Below are 19,383 nucleotides of genomic sequence, written 5' to 3' on the forward strand. Positions count from 1 at the left end.
CATCTCCTCCACCTATTGAACTTCAGGGGAGTTGCGATGTAGGTCTGAACTTCACAGTTGGCCCTCATGACTACAGGACTTGACGTTGTAATAGGCTGAGCTTCCTCCGCTCCCGCTGAGATTAACAGGCGTTCAAGGTGCTCAGCATCTCAGTGCATGGAATCTACAGGGAGGCAAACCAGACTCCTAGCGCAGAACCTCCACCAGAATTTGGGTAAGTGGGATATGGTTCAGAACTTTAAAGCCGCCCTATTTTTCAACCAAGCGATGTGCATGACAAAGAGATGTCAGGGTTGATGTATTTTCAAGCCATGAGCCTGAATGTCTCCTTTTGAAGCTGGAGCCCTCCTGAACTTTTAATTGAACAAACATACAATAATTACATGCATTACACGTTACAGAGTGCACTTGCTCTGTGGATGTGTGGGGGCAGCAGGCTCAGTGCCTGCAGTAGACGAGTGGAATTGCTGCTTTCTAAATTAGCATCACCTTCTGTCTTGTATCTTGGGTGACGTCGGAGCATGGCTAATGGACTGACCTGCCCAACTTCTGAAGTTGTTACAGAAATTATCTTCAGAGCTGAGGTTCCTATTCTTCTGTGAATGAGACCCCTCTCTTCTGATCGCTGACAAGCACTCTCGTCTCCAGACGCAGCACAAGCAGAAGAGGAAATAGAGCTTTCGGTCAAATAAAAGAAGAAAGTAACGGTGTTTGGCCGCAATAATGAGATGCTAAGGTCTCTCCCACTTGATTCATTAATACAGAGAATCCTTCAGTTAAGTAACATCCAGGCAGAAGCCAGGGGATTCAAGGCTCAAGCTAAGCCGTTGTCCTTCACACCATGATGTTTCAGGGATGCACCTTACTAAGATCATTGATGGTTGCCTCTTCACCTCAAAGCCTTACATCCTTCCTTGCCACAACCAGGCAAAGGGCTCTATAATAACTTCCACTAGGAGTTTCTAGTAGGGTTTGAACCTTCTCCATCAAAGCACCCACTTCTACCGCTTGAATTAAAGGAGTAACTCCATTAGCTTTGCAGCAGTAGCAGACTGTTATTGTCTCTGTGGGTTAGCCACAAGAGATGGATGCAACACACACTTTACAAGCAAGTTACATTCCTGCCACACAGAGAAGACAGTATGCAATGGGCTCAGATTCAGTTCCGTTTTTTCTCTCTTCTTTCTGGCTAGTAACAAGCAAAATATTCTGAAGATGCTAGAATTTTTCTAAGATCTTGTCAGCATAAGGAGTAGGATGGTCCTGTGGGTTAAGCCGAAATCAACCCCCCAACCGGGTCCTAATCCAGGTTTTGCCGCCGATTCATTGTGTGACCACGAGCGAGTCACTAGACCTGGTTGTGCCTTGGTTTTCCCATTTGTGAAATGGGCACGCTGAACATCGCCCTCCTTTGTAATGCGCTGTAAGCGGCTGGAATACCTCATCAGCACAAAACTGGTTGCAGCCAGCAAGGCCTGAACAGAACCCCTGTGAAGGCAGTGGAGTGCCACGTGGACGCAGGGCTCATGGCAGGATTTGGGCCGGAGCATTTGCATGTGCTCATGGCCAGTTAGAGGCCAGATTCTGACATGCTCGCTCACACTGGCCACACTTTCCATAAAGGGTGGTTTATAAAGGATTCCTAAGTGAGCGATTGCCGTTACAAGCCACCGGCAGGAGCAACCTGTGTTCTAGAAGGTTCTAAGGACACCAGTAGATGGTTCTAAGGGACCCGGACAGGGGTAAGGGGGCTGAAGCTGGGGGCAGGTCTGGGTCCGGGGCCGGGAACAGAGCAGTGGCCAGGAGCTGAGGCTGGGGGCAGGGCCAGGAGCAGAGTCCCGGATTCTGGGCTGGCAGCCGGGCCCCCTGGCACGGGGTTTGGAGCGGGGACCCCAGCAGTGGGCACCCCGGGTGTGAGGTCGACAGCCGGGACTCCAGGAGCTGGTCCAGCAGCCAGGATCCCGCATGGGGGGCCAGGAGCGGAGCCTCATGTAAAACCTGGCCTCACAGCCCAAGTTCCCGAGCCTATGCTTTTGCCAATCATTTGTTAACCCCTTATAAATTCGTTAACCCCTTCCTAGACAGCATAACCCTCAAACTGAAAGGCGCCTCACTCCACGAGCGCTCAGTGAGAGAGACGCTATCAGATTCTGGCCCTAGGTTCCTGGGAGAAGAGCTGTGGAGGCGAAGGGACAATGCTGAGCAAATGGGGATGAACTGGCCATGAATAAATTTCGTCTGGAAATTAGAAGACGGTTTCTAACCATTGGAGGAGTGAGGTTCTGGAACAGCCTCCCACCAGGAAGAGTGGTGGAAACAACCTCACTAATTTTAAGCTGGAGTGTGATACCTGCATGACGTGGATGCTATGCCATAGCAGGGGACAGGACCTGATGACCCAGGAAGTCCCTTCCAGTCCTGCGTTCCTATGGCTATGTGTGTGGGCAAAGATTTGATTTGTGCACGGATTCATCAAGGGAGTTTGGCGCACACGCTGTTTCGCTCGTGCAAGTGCCTGTGAACGTCTGGCCCACTCTATTGCGTAGGTATTTAGAGTTGTCGCTGACAAACTCTAACAGGTCCTTCCAAATTATACCTTTAGGGCTTTTGAACTTGCATCATCTTGACTCAATAGGCACCTGCTGCAAGAGCAGAGCCATCTTGATTAAAGTATACGTGGAAATCTGTTAGTTCTCAAGCTGGGATGGCGTACAATAAGTTTCATCCCGGAGAAAAGAGGGTTTGATAATTGAAAAGCTGAGAGAACTTTAATGAAGCCTGCTGTTCCCCTGAAATTGAAATGTTAGTTAGATAAGCATGCAGACCGAACAGCATACAAATGCTAAGGGGTATGGGGAGATACATACATTTAAATAAATAGATTTCTGAAGGATAAACTCTTTGCATGCGATTCTCCGACAGCATTTTCTCTTTGGTCTGCACGCTTTCTCCTGTGCCAGATGCTGTTTTGTGTATCTGTAGCACTAAGGCAGTGGTCCCCAAACTTTTCAGGGTCATGCCCCCCGCCCCTTACTCCTGTCCGTGCCTCTGCCCCTCCCCCCCGGAGCCAGGGCTGGGAGTGGGCACACGGATGCCCCTTGGACAGGGGTAAGGGGTCTGAGGCTGGGGTCGCAGCTGGGGGCAGGGCTGGGGCTGGGGCCGGGAATGGAGCCATGTCTGGGGCTGAGGCTGGGGCTGGGGCCAGGAGCAAAGCTCCAGCTGGGAGTCGCAGCTGGGGACAGGACCGGGGCCAGGGCTGTGGCTGCGGGAGGGACCAGAGTAGAGCTGGGAGGTGGAGCAGGGCTGGGTGGTGCTCCCTCCCTGCCTCCTGTGGAGGCTGTCCTGGGTCCACCATGCCCCCCCTGAACATTCCTCCGCATTCCCCTATGGGGCTGCGCCCCACAGTTTGGGGGCCACCGTGCTAAGGGGAAGATCTCAGTAATGCGCCTCATGGGGGTAAATCCAGTCCATTCCTCTGCGTTTGCATAGGGTCCTGGTTTCACTGGGACCAGTGTGCTCCACGATGGGAAGCAGGAGCTGAGGAGCTCAAGAGGGGAGCCCTGCATACTGTGAGGCATGGTTCCCAGGGGTGGAGGGCTGGGCTGCCTGTAGGCCTCATCCCCAGCCTTTTGGAATCAATGGAAAGGCCCATTGCCTTTGGATCAGGCCCAATGGGCCATCTTCAGGGCAGGGATTTGGGATGTGGTGGGATTCAGCAGCCCTGGGCCTGAGTCCACTGCCGTCCTGCCTGTCAATGCTGCTGCACGGCACCTACCATGATGGGATCCCGGTCTGTGACTGGGCTCCTCGGAGCGACTGAAGTACAAATCGTTAATCATCTGTCCTGCTCCTCCCAGCTTCGGTGGGGAGGAGTCTAACCCCTGCCGAGCCCCTTCCACCAAACCCCGCAACTCAGGCGGAGCAGGAGCTGGGGGCTGTCCATATCCTCCTTCCTCACCTGTTGGAGATCATGCGCTGGTTCCAGCGGGAGTTTGGCTGGATGTTGACGGGGAAATACGGGGTTTGACACTGTCCATTATGGACTGAAAGACCTAAACGGAGCATTTCACCCCTTCTCTATCTCAAATATTATATCCCCCTTCAAAATAATCGGTGTGATGGCTGCTCCTCTTTGCTGACGCTGGGGTTTAAACCAGTGACCTCCTCTGCTAAGAGCTCCAGTCTGTACAGCAGGAGCTTAAAAAGCCGGGCTCTGTCGATGAGACCCTTCTCCTCTATGGATTGGGCACCAAGGGACACAAATCTCACACACTGACCAGTTGGTGACATCTGCCTGTCTTGAGAAGCATCAGTTTACCCCTTAAAATGCTGCTGTCTCAGCCCTGCGGGAATCAGAGTTCTGCAGAACAATGTCTCCCTGCCCCAAGCCCCCACTGACCAGAGAATACGTTTCTCTTCTCTTTTGAAGGGAGAAACATTTCCTGTTGACCAGAGGAGAAATTGTGCCTCATTTGTACCTTTGGCGGTGCCCATGGGGGGTTATTTGTCAGCTTTCACAGCTCAGGCACCCTGCCACAATTACAAAGAGAGAGCTCTGAAATGCCCCAGCTGGAACGGGACCTGATCATTCAGGGGCCAGTAAGTCCTTGTGTTCCCCTGTTTGTTGTTCTTTGCAGGCAGGATTCTGGGATAACTCTCCAAGCAGACATCCTCCTGGAACAGTTATGTAAAGACTCCAGGAGCAAAGGAAAACTGTCTCGTTTCCTGAATTGTTTGTAAACCGAACATCACCACACTACCCCATGCCACTCCGTGGCTCCGGCAGTTTGGTATAGGCTACAGAGCCACTGACCTGCAGCGTCCCACGGCAGCAGTGACTGAATGTGATTGCTGTCCATGCTGGCTGTTGGCTGAAATTAGTTGGGCACGTTCCATTTTCTAGTGGATAAAGGTCTGATTCTGCTCTCAGGTACTCCCATGCAGCCCCATGGACGTGAGTGGAGTTGCGAGGATGTAGCAGAGAATTTGGTTCAGCATTTAGCCCGCTTCGTCTGCCCATCTCAAAGCACATTGCTAATATTAATGAATTAAACCCCACAAAGGCCCCGTGAGAGGGATAAGTATTCAGAGCCTCATTTTATTGAGGGGGAAACTGAGGCACAGAAAGGTTATGACTCACCATGGGTCTGTGGCAGAGCTGGGGAAAGAATCCAGCTCTCCTGACTCCAAGTCCCCCTAAGCGCTACACCACATTTGAGGCTGTGTATTTTCCCCTGCTGAAATTAATGTCGTGAACATAGACACGCACCTAGGGACTACATGTCCTGGCTTAGGTGTTATCAATACTGCCTGCAGTCTTGGGTCTGACCTGGTGATTGACATAGCAAACACAGGCCTGGGTTGCCAATTTTAGTTGGCTGTATTCCTGGATGTTTCCTCACAAGACACAATCTTTAATTAAAGATTAATATTTAATTCCTGGAGGCTCCAGGACAGTCCTGGAGGGTTGACAACCCTAACGCAGGCCCTTAATGACTTTGATAATAATACTTGCTGCTTTGCTTCTTGAGGGCACTCTGAGAACATTAATTAATAACATGGGGAGATGGCCAAGATTGACGCTTGCTTATAAATCCAGCAGCTGTGGCTCACAAGCCTTAGACGTTGTTTAATTGCCTGGGTAATAGTTACGGAGCCACGCGTTGACATTTATTTATTTTGTCCATTTCAATTCCAGGGTGAGTTTCGATGAAGGAAGATCCTGGAGTAAATATGCCTTCACATCGACACCACTTTTTGTGGATGGGTCCCTTGTGGAGCCGGGCATAGAGACGCAGCTAATGACGTAAGTCCCAAACGAGCTGTGTCGGGATCGAGCGTACGGCGCTGTGGGTGTATGTCAGTCACTTCAGCCCTCTGCCGGGTGCAACGTCGGACCCGCTCCACTGTGTGTGAACATGTTACTCTGTAGAGCTGCCGAGAAGCTCTAATACAGCAGACCGTTCTCAGGTACCTTTTAGGATTTACAGAGCTTTTGGATTATTTGTAGATTTTAAGGTCAGAAGGGACCATTAGCCCCTCTGCATAACACCAGCTAGAGAATAAACAGGCTGTAGAATGTTGTAATAAGCTACTGGTGTTAAGAACTTAGCAATATGCACCCTCTTGGCTGATACACTGGGGATTGAACCAGGGACCCTCCGAACTAAATGTAGGCATTGCTACAGCTTGAGCTAAAGAGCCAATCCTTCATAGGTGCTGGCTGTAACCACTTATATCTTCTGGACAGGCACAGAGAGTGGCTTGAAACACACTCACCAGTGGGTTACAATTGCCCATAGACACAGAGGTAGTGGCTTCCAGTGACCGTTTCATTATCTGCTCTTCCTCCGGGGGCTGGGTGCCGCAAGAGGAAAGCCCGGCTCTGAGGAAGGGATCAGGTTCCCAGAGAGCAGTACAGTTAAGAGTGTACTAGCCAAACACTCTACACTTACTGTGATGCAGCTGTGTAGTGCTGTTTCAGGAGTGTTCCTGTGATGTGAGTAAGTGCCCTCCATTAATCACAACAGGAAGGAGATTATGCTGCAGTAACACTTCATTGCAAACATAGAAGCCTCCTGCTGCCCTGGCTGTTCCGAATTTCACTTTCTAAGGGATCTGATTCTGCTGTCGCTGGCCCCTTTGACACCAGTGTGACTGCACCCTGAGCAGTGGGGTTATCCTGATTTACACCCGTTCCAAGAGGGAGGCGGGTCGGGCCCACTATCTTTTGCTCTAGTCTCCATCATTCCTGTATGCTTGTATTTCAGGAAGGGGGGGGGGGCATGTAGCTCACAGGTAGCGTTACTATTAATCATCAATCTGGAGTGGAATACTAGACAGGAACGCCACCCATCTCTTGAAAAGTTTGGAATCGGATAAGGGCTTTGGGAGTTGGGATGTGATTTCATTGGAATTGGATTTTGTGATTCACCATGGTACCTCTTCCAAAAATAATGCAGATGCCTCAATCTTAGGCAGAGTGAAATAACCGTATTGTAGGGAGAGTGTTGGATAGAGAGCCTATGCAGTGTTGTGGTAGCCGTACGGGTCCCAAGGAATTAGATCTCTCTAGTACATAGAGCCTATTAATTTCTTACACAAGGGGCTGGAATCTAGCTGGAGCTGCCAAGTCGAGAATTCCCAGGGAGGGGGCTGAATCTCTCAGCTGGCAGAAAGTCAGTGGAGCCAGCTTCTATGCCAACCACACCTCCTGTCTTGGCATACGGGGTGTGTCAGGGCTGGGGCCTTGGCAGCTTGAGAATGAGGAGGTGTCACTGGCTCCCTGACAGGCCTTCCTCCAATTCTCCTGTGCCAAAGGGAACTCATTGCAGGAGATGATCTAGCCCAGGGTATTCAATAAGGGGCTTGATTCTCTGTGTGCCAGACCTCCCCATATGCCCCCTATGCTGGGAGGGGCACCAGGCCCAGCAACAGTACAGCTGCACCAGCAGAATGTTCTCCTACACAAGTGGCATTCTCTTCTAGGCATGTGCAATTGGATGATGGCTCCTTCATGCCACTTAGCTGGGGCAAAGAGTCATAACCCAGCTCCAGAATCTGGCCCAGAAGAGCGAATCCATGAAACTTTATTCTGGTTTGGCTACTTCACATTTGAGAGAGAGCAATGCACTTAGCTTCCTTATTATTTTAAGTCAAGGTTGCATGTTTTTCTCGTTCAAACAGGAATAAAGGCAGGGAAGTCCTATGGCTTGTGTTACCCAGGAGGTCAGTTTAGCTTATTACGATGGTCACGTCTAGCTTTATAATCGCTCAATCTCTGAATTACATTGTTGGTGATGGTGTCTCGTAGTTTGTCCATCAAATAGTGATGTTCCAACTGGAAACAAGGACGCACCTTCACTGAACTCCCCCTTTTTTTTTTTTTTTTGCTTTTTGCTTCATAGGCAAGAACTGGGATTTTTGTGAGTTTCCATGAGAATTTGAAATTTTGATCTATGGAACATTTTGCCATCTTTGCAGGGAAACCCACTTTTGTGGAGCGTGTGCATGTGTGCTGGTTTGTCATGTGCAAATACTACCTGAAAAGAGTAAAACGCAATAAGAAGTAATGCGGGCAAATACTTAACATTTCATGAAGATGGGGTACATGTCATTTGGGGGGGTCGGCGGTACATTGGCAGCTCTGAGTGAAGGCTGAATCCTAAGCTGTTCCCTCTGGGTAACCAATTCTGGTTACCACATTTTCCTCAATGGGTCCTGGTCACTATAGTGGTTTCTCTGCATTGTTATATTGTGCACTGTTGTTATGCATTTGCTGTTTCCCAAATACAGTAATGGGTGACGCGGTCGCATTCACTCAAACCCATATGGACAGCCAGATCCTCCACTTGTGTAAATCAGTACATCGGTATCTCCACTGCAGTCAATGGAGCTAACCCAGTTTACACTAGCTAAGGATTCGGCCCAGGTCCAGTGTGGTTTCCTTTGAGATGAAACATGCTTTCCAATCTAAGATTATTATTATTTATCCTTCCAGTATTTCCATGGAGCATGTAGGAAGCCAGGCCTGCTGGCCATTCGATGCCAACTTTACTGAGAACTGCTTTGTTTTCCTTTTGAAATCTTTACAGGCTTTTTTTTTTAAATGATTGAGGCCAGTATAATAATGTTCATTGGAGTTTATAAAAGCTGTAAAAGAAATGTTGCCCCTTGCTTGCCAGAAATGTGCATAGAAACTCCTACCCACACTTTCCCAGGTGCTGAATAGTAAAACGGCTCATTTATAACCTAGCTAGAAAATGGTTCTCATGCAGCTTTTCAAAGTATTTCCCGGAAAATGAATTGTAGAGAACTGATCCATAAGGGCAGAGCCGGGTCATTCTGGGCTCATGGGGGCTCCGAGTCAGAAGAACTAAATGCCTTCATGAGGCTGCAGCTCTGTTGGCTGTGATCTGAGCCAGCTTAGGGCTCAATCCTGCAACGTGCTGCAGGCTGGTGGGACCTGTGTGGCCATGCAGCGCTTCCACTGATTTCAGGGATCTTCCAACAAAGAACAGCTTGCAGGACCGGGAGTGGTACGTAGGGCTGCAGGGGAGTCTGAGGCTGCCAGGCAGGCGCAGTGGTAAGCTGGAGGGGCTCCCATGAGCCCAGTATTCAAATGCCATGAAACAGAAACAAGGGTGGAGTTGATTTTCTGGAGTCCCCCGCCCCTTCCTGGAAACGGCTAAAATATTCCTGCCAGAGATCACAGCCAGTGCCTAGGACTTTGGAAAAGTAACCCTGTTGCCATTGAAATGCACCAGATTGCACGGCGCCTTGGCTACTTGCTAGCCTAATCTCCCGGGGGAATTCATTATTTATTATTTGTTGGTATGCTGTCGATTATTATTTATTTGTATTACAATCGTGTCCTGAGGGCTCCTCTGAGTTGGGGGCCCCTTTGTGCTGAATTCCTACATGTAGGTAGACCGTCCTTGCCCCCAGAGAATTTACAACGTAAAGCCTAGTCTATACACAGATTTTATACGGATTTAATTATTTCCTTGGGGTTTCGATTTTTCTGGCAATATATTCAAATCAGTAAAACCCCCAGTGTGCACAGTTATACTGATATAACAATATGGGAATAAACCATACCAGTATAAGCACCTTCATGCTACTCCACTAGAGGGTTGTATCAATTTCTAATCTATAGTTATAGCAGGACAAAAATTGTGTATTGATAAGCCAGATGGGGAAACTGAGGCTCTGAGTAATAAAGTGACTTGCTGAAGATCACATACCTGGGAATAGAACCCACATCTTCTGAGGGCTAAGCCAGGTCCCTCTCCACTAGACTGCCTCCCTTGCCCTTGTGTGCTTAAAGGTCCACAAAAGGAAAGACTGTCCCTTCCCCAAAGTGCTTCCAATCTACAGTGGTCACACACGGGACCAGAGAAGGTTTTTTTTCTTGTTAGCATTATGATGGTCATTGCTGCTCATTCACTTCTTGGGCTAAGAATTCTGCAAACTTGCCCCTACACGGTCTTCACCCGAGTCCACCTTTGAAACTGCAGCTCTTGAATGCTGTTGCACTGGGCTTCAGCATGCTTTGTAGGAGCATTAAGTACCAGCATTTCCAGCAAATACACTGCTGCTCCCTCCCTGCTTAGCTACAGATATGAGAAGCAACAGAGGGTCCTGTGGCACCTTTAAGACTAACAGAAGTATTGGGAGCATAAGCTTTCGTGGGTAAGAACCTCACTTCTTCAGATGCAAGCTTTCATAAGCTTTCTTACCCACGAAAGCTTATGCTCCCAATACTTCTGTTAGTCTTAAAGGTGCCACAGGACCCTCTGTTGCTTTTTACAGATTCAGACTAACACGGCTACCCCTCTGAGATATGAGAAGGTGGTTCTGTTTACAGGGGAAAACCAACGAACAGATCCCATGCCATCATCTTTTTTTCCAAGCGCACACAGAAAATCTGGGGTGACGCAGGCATATTATGCAGGAACCCCGGGTTAAAATCTCAGCAGCACATCCCAGAATGTCATGGAGGGAGAGAAGATAGCAGAGAACAGTGGCAAGGTGTGATGGAGGCCCAGGTGAAGATCAAGCCTATAAAGGGACCATTCACGGAGTACTGGATGGCTTGGGGCTATTGGTGCCTGCCATCTCTACTTCCAGACCTGAAACCAGCACAGGTGGCTGAAAGCTCGGAGGTGATACTGAATAGTTCCTGCCCTGTGAGCAATGTGAAATGGGTAGCTGCTCTTGGTTGCTTCCTAGTGGACAAGAACCCACAGCCGCAAATCCAGCACAGCTGACGCTAATTGGCCCTCTTGTTGCAGAATGGGAAATGGGATCTCAATGGGTGATGGAGATGGAAATACCCCCGAGGGTCTGTCTACATTGCAGCTGGGAGCCAGCCTCCCAGGCTGGGTAGGCCGACCCATCCTGGTGGGACTCAAGCTAGTATGCTAAAAATAGCAGAACATCTCAGGCCCTAGGAGGTCGGGTGGGCTTGAGAGCCTGAGCTCCAGCCCTGATTGCAGTGGAGGTTAGGAGCCTAAATACCGTTGAGAATCTGAGCCCAACGTCCTGAAAAAGCCTTTTATGAAGACGTAGGCAGTGGTGTTGTAACCATGTTGGTCCCAGGATGTTAGAGAGACCAGGTGGGTGAGGGAATATCTTTTATTGGATGACTCTCACCAACAGCCTTTGGTCCGATAAAAGATATTCCCTCACCTACCTGCTCTGTCTCTTATGAAGATGTTCAGCCATTGCTGCTAGTAAGCCGAGGAGAGAACTAAAAAGGAAGAAGGACTCCAGGGGAAAGGAGCGCTGGTTCTAGAGGTCTATCCTAGATCTGTAGAAGGGAAAATGAGGTTGGCAGCTTCCAGCATACAACTTAGTGAAGGGGAAATGTGTGTGTGGGCTTGCGGGCTTAGGGAACTCGGAACTCTGCTATTACACCCGGGGTGGGGTGGGGGTAGAGCTGATCCACCAGGCAGATTGCCATAAGCTCTCAAGTCCCATAAAAATGCCATTATTCTGGGGGGAGAATACACTGTATAGATTGGTGGATTGTCTCAAAATCTTGTTTGTCCAACTTGTCTAGTGGTGTTATCCAAAAACGGCTCTGGGTTTTTTTCCCCTTGGACTAGTTTTATCCTGCCATGAAGTTTTCCTTCCTATCTTATTTGGAGCTAGCTGATGAGGAATCAAAATGAGCCGCGAGAAAACAGAGAAGTCATCTTGGAATGAAAGAAAGGGAAACAAACCAACAAACAAAAAATCCTGCATCAAGATTATATAACTTGGCTGGAGAACAAAGACCGAAAATAAGAATATTGAGTGAGGGAAGCAAAGATTTTTTTGAGATATTAGCCTTTATCATAGTGAGCCAAGCCACCGGCTCATCTGATCTGGTTTCAAACCACCTCTGGAAATAGCCTGTACTGGAGGCTTCAGTGGAAAATGAGCATGTTTAAAAGGGGACTGGATAAATTCATGGTGGCTAAGTCCATAAATGGCTATTAGCCAGGATGGGTAAGAATGGTGTCCCTAGCCTCTGTTCGTCAGAGGATGGAGATGGATGGCAGGAGAGAGATCACTTGATCATTGCCTGTTAGGTTCACTCCCTCTGGGGCACCTGGCATTGGCCACTGTCGGTAGACAGATACTGGGCTAGATGGACCTTTGGTCTGACCCAGTACGGCCTTTCTTATGTTCTTATATCCCACTAATACTGATTGTCAATTTTATGCCATGCTAGAAAATGAGTGTGTGTCTGGGGATTCCTATTCTATCCCTGTTCCTGGTCAGCCTATACCTGGAACTATAACATTTGATTGGCTGTATCATTTTCTTAGCTTTCATGATCACAAATGTTACTAATGGTCATTAATTTAACCAGTATCCTTTCTTACCCCCATCTTTTTTCTCCTCCAGCAGCTGTATAATTGTTAAGCCTGTGGCTTGCTGCGTGAATTCAGCTAGTTAGACTGAAAGAGCATTGTATTGATACTCTTAGGAATCATTAAAAAGGGGATAGAGAATAAGACGGAGAATATATTATTGCCCTTATATAAATCCATGGTACGCCCACATCTTGAATACTGCCTACAGATGTGGTCTCCTCATCTCAAAAAAGATATACTGGCACTAGAAAAGGTTCAGAGAAGGGCAACTAAAATGATTAGGGGTTTGGAGAGGGTTCCATATGAGGAGAGATTAAAGAGGCTAGGACTTTTCAGCTTGGAAAAGAGGAGACTAAGGGGGGATATGATAGAGGTATATAAAATTATGAGTGATGTGGAGAAAGTAGATAAGGGAAAGTTATTTACTTATTCCCATAATACAAGAACTAGGGGTCACCAAATGAAATTAATAGGCAGCAGGTTTAAAACAAATAAAAGGAAGTTCTTCTTCACATAGTGCACAGTCAACTTGTGGAACTCCTTGCCTGAGGAGGTTGTGAAGGCTAGGACTATAACAGGGTTTAAAAGAGAACTGGATAAATTCATGGAGGTTAAGTCCATTAATGGCTATTAACCACAATGGGTAAGGAATGGTGTCCCTAGCCTCTGTTTGTCAGAGGGTGGGGATGGATGGCAGGAGAGAGATCACTTGATCATTACCTGTTAGGTTCACTCCCTCTGGGGCACCTGGCATTGGCTGCTGTCGGAAGACAGGATACTGGGCTGGATGGACCTTTGGTCTGACCCAGTACGGCCGTTCTTATTTATGTTCTTATGATGATGCCAGTGGTGCATGCTGCCCTTCTAGATCGTTTGAATAGGCTAATCAGGTGAGCACAACCTCTGCTTCTGAAGTGACCATTCTCAAGCCATAAAGCATTTATTGATTGTGTCTCAGGAAAGGAGAGAAGGAAAGAGGGTGTCTGTGACCCTACACGAGTTCCTTGAGAACTTGACAACCCCCTAGCAGAGGGCCCTGGGCCCTGCAGCATGTCCCAGTGCACCTGTTCTGGCCCTTTAAGGGTGGGAGCTGTAGTTGCAGGTCATGTGTTTGTTCCTAGTCATGTGCCCTGCAGGAAAATCATATATAATAATCCCTACCTCTTCTACTGCATTTGTCATCGGTAGATCTCAAAACACTTCACAAAGGAGGTGAGGTGCATGAGCCCCATTTTACAGGTGGGGAAACTGAGGCACAGAGCTGTGAAATGATTTGCCCAAGGTCAGCCCCTGGCGGAGCTGGGAATAGAACGCAGGTCTACCTGAATCCCAGGCTAGTGTTTAGACACTTGGCTTCCTGACACGTTAGGCACAGGATTAAACTGGGGAGGTTTAGGGAAGGGGAGCTCACTGCACCTGTCAAGCAAGAAGGCCTGAGGGGAAGGGGCCTGAGTGGAGGAGGGCTGTGAAGTCCTCGTGAAGAGGAGCTAGGCCCAGGCCCTGCGGGGGCGGCAAAGACAGTTCTGAGTTGTGTTGTTCTCAATCATTGTTTCCAAGTGGCTAAAGAAAAGCAAAGGAACTGGAACGTTGTCAGGAGGATGATTTCACTTCCCCCCAGTTGGTGGGTCTGGCCACCAGCGTCCACTGTCTGCTTCAGCAGGGCCTGTCCCTGTGCAGCGCTGGGTGCAGTATGCCCCGAACTCTCAGCTGAGCGTTTGTGGGGTGTGAGCCCCTCTGAGGAGTGTGCTCAGCAGTGCTTTGCAGGGCACAAGTTCACCCCGTGCATGCCAGCTGGCAGTCGGTCCATTGCCCAGCAGCGCTCCCTGGCAGTACCCAAGCCCTCCGCGGCAGGCACCATCTTTTTCTTGCAGGTTGCACAGGATGCAGCATGAAGAGGGCCTAATCCCTAATAGGAACCCCTGGGTACTACCGCAATACAAATAATAATAACGATTTATACGTGTTCGATGGCCTGTGTGAGATGCATAGTGGAAGGGTCTCAGACCAGTGCCGTCCCCCACAAGAGGTGTGGGGAGGGATAGTTCAGTGGTTTGAGCATTGGCCTGCTAAACCCAGGGTTGTGAGTTCAATCCTTGAGGGGGCCACTTAGGGTTTTAGGGATTTAGTTGAGGATTGGTCCAGCTTTGAGCAGGGGGTTGGACTAGATGACCTCCTGAGGTCCCTTCCAACCCTGATATTCTATGATACTGGCAGAGAGTCACTGAAGAGACAATAAGGGAAGAGTGGGCTAAAGAGATTGAGTTGCACTACTTTCCCCGGTGGACAGTGCCTGCAGACCCAGTTGTGGTGTGGCATGGGGAAACTCCCGCTGCTGCTGTATATGCAGTACCTGTTCTGGGGAAGAAAGGGGACTTGGGTCTTCAAAGCTGTCAGGCCAGCTGCCTTTCACGAGCGCCACAAAGGAAAAAAGAAAGAAAGTGCTTCTGAAAACCAGCATTAAAAATTCACACTCCCTGTTTCTCGCGCTCCCTTTCATGTGTCTGGGATCTCTTTTGAAGCAATTGTCATGTAAAGCAGTTTGGAAACATCAGAAATATTTTTTTTAAAAATCGGATTTCAAAAGCCTGGCTTTGTTGTTCAGTAAACTCGTATTTTGATACCGCTTAATTTTTTTTGTCCCCCCCCCCCCTTTCGCATGTGGAGCCGCGCGACTAATCCATAAATCCAGCTTGAGCCGAAGAGCCACCTCATTGTGTTCTGCAGATTACTTGCTCATTGCACTTGGCGTCGCTCGCTAACTCGAGGATCGCATCTCACTGTATAATTGGCAGGGTTCCCGCTCTCATGCCAGCATTGTAAAGAACGTGCCCATTCACTGGATGAGTAAATATGTGGCTATTTTTTAAAGACCATAGCATGGGTGAAAGGGGAGATACTGACAGCATTGGGCGCATGGATCTTCTCTGTCATCCCAGAAACTCTATGGCATTGGAAGGTGGGACTTCCCCTCTCACTCCATCACCTCCACCATACCCCACTTCTGACTTCCAGGGGTAGTGGCGTCCCCCTCCAAGAACATTTGGTCAAGCGCTGTCTGTGGAGCTTGCCAATAAGGAAGCCATCGTGTTATTTGTGGAATGGCAGATCCTAAAGGCCCCAGCCAATATCAGTGCCTGACTTTACTATACATAGGGGCCTACCAAATTCACGGCCATGAAAAACGCATCACGGACCGTGAAATCTGGTCTTTTTTACCCTAGACTGTACAGATTTCACCGGGGAGATCAGTGTTTCTCAAATTGAGGGGCTGGACCCAAAAGGGAGTTGCAGGGGGGTCATAAGGTTATTTTAGGGGAATCATGGTATTGCCACCCTTACTTCTGCGCTGCCTTCCGAGCTGGGCGGCCGGAGAGCGGCGGCTGTTGTCCAGGTGCCCAGTTCTGAAGGCAGCCTCTCGCCAGCAGCAGCACAGAAGTAAGAGTAGTAGTACCGCAGCCCCCACTACAATGCCCTTGCAACCCCCCCGCCTCCACAACTCCTTTTTGGGTCAGGACTCCGACAATTACAACATGGTGAAATTTCAGATTTGAATAGCTGAAATAATGAAATTTACGACTTTTAAAATCCTCTGACCACGAAATTGACCAAAATGGACTGTTAATTTGGTAGGGCCCTAATTATACATATTAAGGGATAGTCACTGCCCCAACGAGTGTACAAACTAAACAGATAAGACAGCCAAAGGAAGGCATAGTATCCCTTCTGACAGGTGAGAAACTGGGGGATTAAGTGGCTTGACACAGGGAGTTTGGGGTGGAGCTGAGATTTGAACTTTGAGCTCCTTAGGGCTAGGCCGGTGGCTTACTCCCAAGCCCAGCCAAGTTGTAATAAGGGTCTATTTGTGATATAGTCTGTGAATCCCAATGTTTGCCAACAGCTTTTAATGACTGACATTCCAGAACTTATGCTGCCACTACCTGTGTCCAGAAGAGTTACAAAGTCTAAGCAGAGGGTGGGTGTGTTGTGTAAAAAGGACATCGCAAGGTATTTTGTGCTCTTTTAATTTCATTTCCTTCTAGTGTCAATAACTGCGGGAAAAATAATGCTGAGACCAGTTTCTCCCAGGTTCTGCCTCCCTCCTTTGTTATTCCAGGCTTGGTGCTTATGACAGCATTTTGGTGAAGACAAACTGCTGAATAACTCATTTTAAGAGAGAGCACACGTGGGTATAGTGATGGGCCCAAATTCAAACGCGATCCAAACACCTTCCCTGGGTTTTGTGGGGTTTGGAAGCTGCACCCAGGTCCCGATTTTTGTAGCCAACCCTTTGTAATGGGCTAAACCAAAACCCTAGATCTGTATAGTTCTGAAATCCAGATTGGCTGGCACTGGGCAGTCTCTAATAGAAAGTATTAGATGGAGCTGACCAACCTATTTTATATCCATAAAAACGGGGTTTAAGTTGTCAGACTGTTCTTGACACCATGGGCCAGATCCACAGCGGGAGTAAATCGGGATAGCTTTATTGAACCTGGTGGAGCTGTGCTGATCTACTCCAGCAGAGGATCTGGCCCCATTCCTTTCTGAATGGACCATATATTTGATTGGGTAAAAAATGGTTTCTGTCTTCTTACCCCTTCCAGATCTTGTCTCCCCCTTCCCAAAGATGATTGCCATTTCTTCTCATCCTTTCCCACCCGCAGAGAGAAGCGCAGGCAGCCTTGACTTATGTCATCCAGTTGCCCTGAAGCAGCCGTTTCTGACCCAACGGTCAGGTGAAATGAACTGAATTAAAAGCTTCAAAGTGGCTTTTAAAGACCCTATTTATTGTTTGGAGAAAAATTATAGAGTGTTTTTCATCGGCGATTGCCTTCCTTTAAACTGTCATCCTTCATCTTTTATATTTCCTTTCCAGTCTCTCGCTGCCTGCATCATCTTGCCAATCATTAGATAATATCACTCAGGCTCCTCTTCCACTCTCCCTAATTGCTGGTCTATGTCTCTCTCAATTAGGTTCTGGTTCTTTTGTCTCACTCTCATTTCATCCAGTTTCTATGTAACCGGTGACCTCCTTTCACCCCAATTCCATCTAAACCCTAATAAAAAACAATCAGAAGGTTACACAGCCCATTTGCTTGTCTTCAAAGTCATAATTTATGTTTAATTCATGGGGAACGGCTCGGCTTTGACTCTCCATTCATAGCCGCTAACCCCACTGGCTCAGTTTGCAATTGTTCCGCCGTTGCTTCCATGTGTTGAGCCCTAAATGCTAAGCCTGCGTTCGGGAGCCAGTGCCCCTTTGCTGCAGCCTTTTTAGGCACACCGGGTCAAGATTTTGTAGCAGGAACACACATTGCATTCTGGGTGCGGTTGTTGGTGTTTTGATTTATTTGCTCAGAAGTCATTGGGCTCGTTTCAGGGGTAACTGGGGGAAATTCTCTGGCATGTGCTATGCAGGAGGTCAGACTAGGTGACCTAATGGTCTCTTCTGGCCTTAAAATCTATTAAAAGTCTATCTGCGCATTACAGAGGATCTCCTACCTCCTTCCATAGGTGGTGGGGATCCACATATATTTCTGTTGAGACTATGCTACAGAGACCTCTTTAGTGAAAGGGCTGGAACTGGCAGTGCAGTTGTTAGAAGACCGGATTGGGAGACACTTCGACTGCTTGGTTCCAACCCGTGTGAAGCTGCTGACTCCTGGGGTAGCACTGACCCTCTTCCCCTCTCTGCCCCATTTCACCCATCTTGGAAATGGAAACGATAATACTTGTGTAACTCACAAGGATGCTGCAGTGCTTAATTAACTCTCAGGAAGAACTTTGAAATCGATGCTGCAGAAGTGAACGTTGTTATTATTTTATGTCAAATTTGAGTTGATGTTCACACAATTACAGTGGATTTTACATCCAGTGAATTTTGATCGACAGGACATAGGACACTCCTTACTCTTTGCTAATAGGGGAGAATGTGTCCACATGCCACTAGGTTTTTCTTCAAAGCTGCAAAACCAATACTCTCTGACCCTTCCATTAAATACCAGTGGCTGGGCCACCCAAGTTGTAGGAGGCATTGCTTCAGAGACATGCCTAAGGCTTTGTGAACGCCACTCTACAAATTAAGATGGAGTCACTCATCCATTGTTTATTTATGTATGTATTTATGTATTTAATATTCGCTGTTTATAATCGTGTTTCCACCTTTGGAACCTGAAGGTAAAATAGGTTCCCGTATCGATAAATGTCTCACAGTGTTGTGTGGACAAATTCACATTGCTTGAGTAGGGTGTGTGATGGATTGGACCCTCCTTCTGGGATGCCATCTGATGTACTGGGGTTTCACTGAGCCCGCCTGCTCCACTAGCCTGGATTCCCATTCCCTGTTTTGCTGAATTAGGCTCTCCAGCCTCTTGCAGCACACACATAGGTAGGGCCACACCCAGCTGCAGACACAGACTGAAGTCAGCTCTGTGTGAGAGGATTCACCCAGCACTCACGTGCACACCCCCTTTGCGGAATAAACCCAAAGTAATAATGTCTTGCGCTGTATAGAAAGATCTGCACAGCGCAAGCTCATAAAAATTCGCCCTCTCCCTCAATGTGAAGAGATATGCACAACTTCTTCCCCCCCACGCAGAAATTGCACAAATTGGGTTTAATAATAAACAAAACAACTTTATTAACTATAAAAGGCAGATTTTAAGTGATTATAAGGGATAATAGCAAACAGAACAAAGCATATTACCAGGCAAATAAAACACCCATAATAAGCTTAAGATCTTAAAGAGACTGGTTTCAAGAAATAATTTCTCACCCTAAATGTTATTTTAGGCAAGTTGAGGAGTTTCTGTAGCTTAGAGTTCCAGTTTTTTCTTCTTACAGACTGGACCCCTGTCTCAGTCTGGACTCACCCCTGCCTTTCTCCCCAGGTTAGTTCCTTTGTCCCTTCAGGTACTTTCAGCAACCTTTCTTATTGGGTAGACAATGAAGGAAAGTCCGGTTTGCCTTCCTCCCCAGCTTTAAATAAGATTTACATAAGGCAGGAATCTTTTGT

At 48.0% G+C, this 19,383-nt stretch overlaps 1 protein-coding gene across 1 annotated transcript in view; it reads left to right on the forward strand.

The window, feature by feature from the left end:
• Positions 1-19,383, forward strand: part of SORCS3 (sortilin related VPS10 domain containing receptor 3) — a 469,336-nt gene that overhangs the window by 385,086 nt on the left and 64,867 nt on the right. Inside the window, exon 14 of the mRNA XM_065407380.1 lies at positions 5,699-5,806. Coding sequence (XP_065263452.1) covers positions 5,699-5,806 — 108 coding nt within the window. The remainder of the gene's footprint in view (positions 1-5,698; positions 5,807-19,383) is intronic.

This window comes from Emys orbicularis, chromosome 7, assembly GCF_028017835.1.
Source record: "Emys orbicularis isolate rEmyOrb1 chromosome 7, rEmyOrb1.hap1, whole genome shotgun sequence".
Lineage (NCBI taxonomy): Eukaryota > Metazoa > Chordata > Testudines > Emydidae > Emys > Emys orbicularis.